General features: G+C 38.6%; 1 protein-coding gene across 1 annotated transcript; it reads right to left on the bottom strand.

Annotated features, from left to right (window-relative positions):
* Positions 1-1,338: 1,338 nt before the first annotated feature.
* On the bottom strand, positions 1,339-8,530 carry LOC107839068 (protein ALTERED PHOSPHATE STARVATION RESPONSE 1). Its single transcript, XM_016682417.2, has 4 exons — positions 7,289-8,530; positions 6,305-6,477; positions 5,332-5,555; positions 1,339-2,298 (listed from the first exon to the last, which is right to left on the bottom strand). Exons 1-4 carry the CDS (start codon positions 8,268-8,270, stop codon positions 1,497-1,499), a joined length of 2,181 nt encoding a protein of 726 aa, XP_016537903.1. The 5' UTR covers positions 8,271-8,530; the 3' UTR covers positions 1,339-1,496.
* Between the last annotated feature and the right edge of the window lie 377 nt (positions 8,531-8,907).

The raw sequence follows: 8,907 nt of genomic DNA, 5'->3' as shown, positions 1-8,907 counted from the left end.
CCCCCCCCCCCCCCCCCCCCCCCTCCCTCCCCTCCACGGAAGTAAAAATGTCAAATCTTACAAGAAATTTGTCAAATATTTGCCAATAAACATGGAGCTCCAGCTCGCTTCCACATTCAAACTTTCAAGAACTTTGATACAGATGGTTGCTCGTTTTACTTGATTTGTTTTTCAATTATCTTAGTTTTATTTCGAAGTCTTCTTCATCAATGGTTTGTCAAAAATGTTTTCCAATTTCTAGGTGTATTTTCCCCTTCTCTCAAACTTTCAATTTATTTGTTGTTGATCCTTCTCCCTCCTCTTTGAGCTAGCAAAAAAAAATGGACAGCTATGGCGGCGGTGGATACTTCGTCGACGAGAAAGCCGTTCGTGTCGAAAACATCTTCTTGGATGCGAACTGTGAGCCGTTTTACGAGACGGAGATCGAAGCCGTTTGCTATTGCTTTATTTTTTCATTTTGTAATTGGAATAAAAAGGCTCAAACTTTGAAATTTCTAGGTCCGTGCGTGAATTGTTGCTATCAATCCATGAAAATGGTGAGTTACGGGAAAGAAGATGATGATTTTTTTTTTCTATTTATTTCTTTAATGTATTTTTTTTATTGGTTGAGTTTTTTATGTTTAATTTTTTTTTTGATTAACTATGGTTTTTCACTCTTTCAATGGAGAGAGAATTACATATTTCACGTTATGTTAGTGCTATATCAGTAATTGAGCTTAATTGATATGATTTGTGAAGGAGTAGAGTGTTCAACAAGTACCTGACTTAATTAAAATATCTATATCGAAAAAGTCAAATAATTCAGAAACTTGTATATGTATTACGTCTTTAAATTAAAATTTATTCCAAATACTAGTATTTTTTAAGATTTAAGAAATTAAATTATTTGTCAAAAATATTTGTCAAATAATGACAAAATAAACCCTTCTTATTCGTTTGAGTTCCGCAATCCAATAGTAAATACTTACACTCACTAAGAATCTTAGTTGAAAGCCATTGGAGAACTATGTGAAAAATTACACTAGCATATACCAAGAGATTCACATATATCTCTTGCGCACAGAATATCTACGGTAGATCTCCCTAATCCTATAAGGTAAAATTTGTAGTGTCAAAAGATATGTTAAAACGTAGAAATTTATAATGTTAAAAATGGAACAAGTTACATGCTTCAACAATAATAATGACTCGATGGTGTAAAAAATCTTTACACTAGAAGTATTACACTCATATGACTATACTTCAAATCATTATGCATGAAAAGATTGCAAGGGCTCAAATGGAACTATGCCATATATGATGAGACTCCAAGAAACATCAGTTCCATGAAATATTTGCTGCTGCTCAAGAGGTCAGGATAAATATATTAAGAGGCCGCTTTTCATACATGTGGCAAAACATCGGCGGCAGTGCAGAGAAGACATTATCAAGGTTTAACTTACATTTTACTACAAAAGATCACAGGGGAGGAGGGGTAAGAGAAAAGCCTAAGACCCTTACGAACTCCCGTTTGAGAGCTTTGACTGTATGATCAATCTTAATCGACCATATGCCTCTAGACATGCATAAGAATACTCCGACATAACTCGGAACAGCTCAGGCAACCGGATCTTGAGACTCCCTAATGACTTCTCCCTAACTTGAATACAGTGCTTCTGGTGAGCTTCTGTCTCCTCGTCCAACCTCTTCTTCAATGTATCCACAAGCAACTGCTTTTCCACAACGGGATCTTTTGGGTTGGACTCTGTAGCTCTATCGGGATCTGTCATATCGGGTGGAGTTCTACGTTGCATATACTTTTGGTACCAATCTTCAAATGCTTGTCTTTTGCGTATGTATTCTTTTCTAGTTTCCTCACACTTCTCCTTCAGCTTCATCTCTTCCTCCTGATGAATAATGATGGTCCTTATCACAGCTTCAAAGGAAGCAATGGCACTTTTGGCAAGCTCATCAGGCAGCTTCTCAAGAAGCTCCTGCCATGAGTGGAGAAGGGCTTGAATTGGGGGATTCTGGGCTCGAGGAGGTGACGAGATTTTTTCTTTTAGGCTGCTTTCAATGGGTATGAGATTTAGCTTCAACCAGTTATACAGTGTTTGGATGTATAGTTTTTGATTTTTCACAAGGTTGTCAAAATGATCATGCCATTCCTTGACAACATTACCAAGCTGAATCGTACGTTCATGATGGTGTTTGCTTGTTTCTAAGGGGAATCTGGAGATCTCAATGGCTTTGAGATCAGTAGCCATCTGCAGCTGGTTCTTGTGATGACTAAACATGAACTCCCACATGCTTACCATCCTACATTAGCAGAAGAAAAATTTAATATTAATGGAAGGTAGACAACTATACTGCAGTTCCACTATCACCCAAGAGAAAAAAGAAGAAAAAGTAAGCACAAGAAGCTAAAGGGAACTAAAGAGAACTTTACTCATAATTAGGTGAACTTTGTAGGGGATATAACAATTTAATAATTAACGCGAAACTCCGGACAGAGTCATGGCAATATAAGAATGCTTGCAAGCATAAAACTCCTTTCCCAGCCAAATTTTGAAGCAAAAATCATGGAACATACAGATGATAGGAAATCCATCTGTTTCTTAAAATCAGAAAACAGCATCACAAATGCCCTAGAAAGGATATGTATGCATATGAATATTACTCATCATTGAGAATATAAGGAGAAGACCACCTGCTAAAACATCAAAAGGTAATATAACTAAACCTAAGCTGCTTGTTTGGCACAGCTTTTAAGCTAAAGAAAAAGAAATAAGGAATCATAAACTTTAAAAGAATCTTATTTACTAGGATAAACGGACAAGGGAGAATTATGCACAAAGCAAAACCAAATAAATCAATTTTACTAATATGAGGCAGGTCAAGGACTCTCACAGGCTAATACTTGTTCTACAGTAATGCACAAATTAAACTGTTGTTCCTCAATAATGAACTTTCTGAGATTCTTAACTGAATTGGTGGACCAATCACAACAGCAGAAAAGGAGATTTCCAAATGTTTCATGTCTAAAACAGGTCCAGATATCGATACAACTTATTGCTTGAGGCAGGAAACTTCAAGATTACTTCTAATTTATTTTCTGCTAATTCACCTATCATTTCTTGTTTATATCTTTCAGTGCCAAAATAAAATAGTGCTCCACAAGGTCTAAAAAATCAATTACACCTCCACCTGTGGCCCACCAGAGAAAGACCACGGTTCCAAGCACAAGTACCAGGTAATTGTATCCAACATGACTGGTCCGGATGAAAAGAAATCACAGTGATTTTGCCTCAGCGATACGCTGGGAGTTGAAGCTGAAAGCTCATGGTTACTTTTTGTTTTGTATAATATCGGCCTTAGAATTCATATAAGTGAGGCCTAGTTGTTACTGTCGTGGTAATGGACCCACCCTCTACCCTTCTCCACTTAAATTACAGGCTTTTATCTGCAGCAGGCCTTAAATCCGTAGCATGCGCCTAATCCATACAACACGCGTTGAGCTCTTACCACTAGACCAAAGTCCTATGATCCCACTCGCTCCATTCTTGAATGATATTAGAAGGTACACATTTTAACTCATTTTAGCGCTACTATCAGGTCAAACAAGCAGAAGAGGAGAGAAGCATCAAGGTTCGAAACCATTGGTGTGGACCAAAAATAAGAGATGTGGATAATTCAATGAGCTGGCCTCTTTCTTGGGGGAGTAGGGAGGTTTTTTTTTTTTTTTTTTTTGGGGGGGGGGGGGGGGGGGGCTCAACCACCGCAGCAACTAAATAGATGTGGTTTAAGGGCAAAAGTAGAACTAGTTTATTCCCACTAAGTCGTTTAGTATGTTGGATCAACTCAAGGATTATAACAACTGATAATTACTCTCATCTTAGAAACTGAAAAAGCAAAAGTTAGATATAGCCAACTGTAATTAAAGAAAAAGACAGGTACCTAAATCTCAATAGCACAATGGACAGTCAGAACCAAACAAATGCTACACCTGATGAGCAACAAACTGGGAATCAATCTGTCTGCATTGCTTCTAAATAAAAAAGAAAATATGTTTGTCACTAATGAATATTTTCTGAGTTGGAGTGAAATCAAGGAGCTTAAAATCACAGGAAGCATCATTTATTTTAGGAGCGTCTACTTTTTCTTTCTTATAGGTATTGAAGTTCAAGTGTCCTTCACTCCTTTTTCCCCAGACCCACTTGTGGGATTCTACTGGATATGTTGTTGGTGAGTTGTTTCTTTTTCACTCAAAAGGTCTGGAGAAACTAGTATGAGGTGTTCCTCTTTTTTTTACCCCTCCCTAGGAGCTCCCACCCCTTTGCTCCCTTGGTCACTCGAACTCACAACCTTCAGGTTGGAAGTGAAGGGTGCTTAACATCCGAGCAACTCCTTCTTGTCGTATGAGATGTTCTGGTAACACACATGCCGTTTTTAAAGCCAGAAATTCTTGAAGAGTGAGTGACAAATGTTTAGCCAAATTTTGATGGGTAGAGTTGTCATAATATACAACTTGGGCAGTGAGGATTCATACAGCCAAGAATTTCTTCAATCTTCAAAAGATAATTTTGTAAGTTTCACTTTGAGCGCATAAATAGTTTGTGATTAAGGCATGGTAGCAGCTGTTGTTGCATACCATCAAGTCATAAGAATTTTTAATTTCTTTTGCCAGTAAATCTAATTGTGGAGTTTGGTTTGTACGACCATTGTTCCTCTGAGGAAGACTTACAGAGCAAACTGCTGCTTAATAATATCAGAACCATTAACCAATATTGTGATATAATAGGATGAAGAACATCTGAATATAAAAAAAGTTACACTTCTAAGTAATCACTCAAGTGAAAGTTTCACTTAAAATAAAGTTTTTCAAATGGTTGATCACCATCCAGGAGTGTCACTTAAAAGACAATTCTAAATTAGATGTTTTACACCTCTAAGAAGCTCCCCAGATGAGATGAGAAAGTACATAGCATATAATTAAACCCCCACCACCTTCGTGCCTTTATTTCATTTTAATATAACAATATTTGCCTGTCCTATCATAAATAGGAAAAATACTGACATGCTGAAATAGACCAACCCCAGTATTACACAACTTTTGTTAAACAACTGCAGTTTCCAAAGACTTGAAACTTAGAACACTGACCTCTAAATTGGGCATAGTAGCAACAGATTCTAGATGTAATAATCTGTGGTAAAGAAAATCTAGATGCTATAGTAGTTGGAAATTACACATTAGAACATCCCTAGTTGACCAGAAAGAATAGGTACTAGGATCACATGCATTACCAAATGTAGTCTTCATCACGAGGAACAGTTAGGAACATGATAACTTACCCTTGAACAAGAGTAGCCAGCTTAGGGTAGAGCTGCTTGTCACGAATGTCATTTACTTCACTAACAGTTGAATCCAATGACTGCATGTCAACTATATATCGCGTATGCAAATGGCTAACAGCAGCCTTTGTCTTTTCCAGAGATTCCAAACTAGCATTCCGTTTCTTCAGCTTGTTTAGCAAGGCAACTTTCCTCTGATATTCATGTTTTACAAGCTCGCCAGCCTATTGAATCCAACAAAATAAAATTTTCGTAAACCATCAGCTTATTGGACAATACGAACAAGAAGCCAAATAACGAAGGTTAACTACAAAGCAGACAGCTACCAGAAAGCCGTATGGGAACTTCAACACAAAAAGAAAAGACAAGCTACAAAGAGAAACGGAATGGGATCGGAGGTGCAGAATGCAACTAGCCATGCCCAGAGTAGCTTTTACAATGACACAAGGATAATGGTATTCGAAACAGACAGACCAACTAGGATTTGGAAAATCAGGGGGTAAAGTACAAATGATTAACGTATAAAATGCATCGATATCAAGCTCTATGAATTTGCTGCAAATGAAAGAGACTGGGTGGCTGCAACAGCCACCTCCTCTTCCAGCATCTTTAACCAGATGGAGGATAGCAGGATTGAGTTTTCTACCAGACATACTCCGAGCTAGTCTTGTTCACACGTTTCTCATTTGCTACATACTACCTGTTAATTCTCTTTCAATTTCTATATAATAAGACCCCATAACGGAGATGCATGTCAAAGTTGATCCACATTGATGTCTCAAATTACCCAAAGAAAAGGGCGGGGGAGATAAGAGGGGCTATTATCCAAGTTTAGCACGCGTAGGACCTGATACGCAACAGACGATCTGGTGACCATGCGTCCTATAGCCATATCTCAGACATGAATCATAAATTAAACATACAATCCAATAGTTAGCCAAGAGAAAGTACAGGGACAAAAAGGAGTAAACACCTTCATTTCATCATAAAGTTTCTTCTCCCACGCCAGCAATTTGTCCAAAACGGTGGCATGTGTCTCACATTCATCGATGTCATAATCATCCTTACTACCATCACTAGGTACACCCTTAAATGATTTGTTCCACGTAATGACTTGCATTACCCGAGCTGCATGGTCAATATGTCCTGCAGAAAAGGGACTATTCACTATTAACATCCAATAAGATTGAACAACATTGTTGCTTCAGTTTCATGCTGTTAAAATGCTTGGAAAAGATTGGAAAAGCCTAAATCCATAAGACAAGTAGATCTATTGTGAATAAACAAGTTATTCAAAGAAAAGAATTGAAAATCCAAATTCCTTGTACCCATCAATCACAGAAGCAGCAGTGTCACACTGTCATTGATATGGGTGAATTAACCATATTCCCCATTTTCTCTTTTAAAAAGAAAAGGACAGCCCGGTGCACTAAAGCTACCACTATGCGCGATGTCCGGGGAAGGACCCCACCACAAGGGTGTATTGTACGTAACCTTACCTTGCATTTCTGTCAGAGGCTGTTTCCAAGGCTTGAACCCGTGACCTCCTAGTCACATGGCAGCAACTTTACCAGTTACTCCAAGGCTCCCCTTCAAAAATACAGGACTTTGCTAGAATTTAAAGAAAACCTTTGCAGAGCTAACATACAACAACAACATACGTAGTGTAGTCCCACAAAGTGGAGTTTGGGGATGGTAGAGTTTACGCGGACCTTACCCTACCTCAGAGGTGGAGAGGTTATTTCCAATAGAGCCTGAGATCAAGAAAAAACTCCAAAGTAGTCTAGAAAAAGAAGTAAAGGAAGTACAAGAAACAACATATAACAACAAAACATTAGATGAAAACAATACGATAATCAAACTACAAGGATTTAAAGTGCTAACACCTGAAAGATAAAAGAATAAAGGTAGCTATCCATTCCATATAACGCTAAAGCATGACTAAACATCAAATTACCTCGATTATCAGCAAAGTTTGAGTGGTAATGCAATCGAGTAGCCTCAAGCATCTTTGAAACCTCTTGTGCATTCTCGGAAGCTTTAAGGAAGTGATCATCAATGTCACCTAAAACTCTAAAGAAATCAGCATTGTTACCGTACCCAACATTCCCACCACCCACCATTACTCCTCCTCCTCTCATCTCAGGAGGCGCTGTGTTTGAATGCTTAAACACTCTCTCTGTTTCATCCATTGTCATCGGGGTCTCTTCAACCTCATTCTCCACTCTCACCTTCTTCTCTGGCGTCTTGAACGAATCATCTCCATACTCATTTCTACCCACATTGTCAAATCTTTTGTTCTGAATTTCGATATTCACTTGGCGCAACTCCTCCTCCTCCTCCTCTTCTTCTTCTTCTTCCTCCTCCTCCTCCACTTCTTCTAATGAATGTTCCGGAAGTCCCTCCACATTAAAGAAGTAATCCCACGTCTCCCCTGTTGGAGGCGGAGGGGGTGGCGTTGGCTCCGTCATAGGCTTCTCATCCGCCAGCCCATTTCTCTTTTCTCTCCTTTTCAAACCACCATCCTCTACTTCCTCATCATCATTGTGTTCATCAATTGCAATGCCTTTCATTTTGCTCCCTCTAGATTTCGACAGTTCAGGCATAGTAAAAGCGCGTTGAAGCGAAGGAGTTAAAGGGGAGAAAGCTGGTGGAGGAGGAGGTGGTGGTGGAAGAGGACTAGCTTCCATAGTAGGCAAAGGCGGCGGTGGTGGTGGGGGCGGCTCAGACGAGGAAGGTGGCGGTGGTGGGTCAGGTGGGGTTTCACCTTGAGCATAGTCACTTAAAGCAGCACCAGTGTTTTTCAAAGCAATGGAATAAGCAGAATGTGAAGCAGCAAAGATGTTGCGATAGTTAACAGCTTCTTTCATAAGGTTTCTTCGCTCTTTGCATCTCGAAACTGATTCTTCGTTATCTATTCTCGATTGCGCACACCCCATTTCTCCACTCTTTTAGCCTCTTTTAGGGCTTGAAAAAATTAAACAACTGTGAAGATCACAAAATGTGAAAAAAAAAAAAATGTAGTTTTGAGGAAATGGGGTTCAGATTTAGAAAGAGAGAGGAGATTTAGAGAAAGAGAAAAAGTGAAACGGACAAAAAAATTGGAGCAGAGGAGACAAGTGTGTACAGAGAGAGAGAGAGAGAGAGAGAGAGAGGAAGGTGATAAGTACGCGCCGCTTGATGGGGGTATTCTAGTTTTGAAAAAATAATACACCTGAGATTAACGGTCACATTTGTCGAGGCGATTAACGACGTCGTTAGAAGCTAACCTAGAAAATTAAGCTAGTTGCCAATTAGGTGTACATTCAACTCTTTAATTTTATAAATAATTATTTATTCTTCATTTTTTCTGAAGTGAATACATATCACTCTTACAATTGATGCAGCATAAAAAATATATATACATGCATATTTATTTTATCGATCCCACTAAATTATTTATTATACTTGTAATAAAAAATTTAAAAAGGAAAAAAATTCCGCCCCCCCCCACACCTTTTCTTCTTCAATCCTTGTTCAAATTCACCCTTTTTCTTTCTTCAGTCTTTCCATTTTTTGTCTCCCTCTTCTAACCTC

The sequence above is a fragment of the Capsicum annuum genome, chromosome 8 (assembly GCF_002878395.1).
Source record: "Capsicum annuum cultivar UCD-10X-F1 chromosome 8, UCD10Xv1.1, whole genome shotgun sequence".
In the NCBI taxonomy this organism is placed as follows: Eukaryota; Viridiplantae; Streptophyta; class Magnoliopsida; order Solanales; family Solanaceae; genus Capsicum; species Capsicum annuum.
This window is presented reverse-complemented; position numbering and strand designations above follow the sequence as displayed.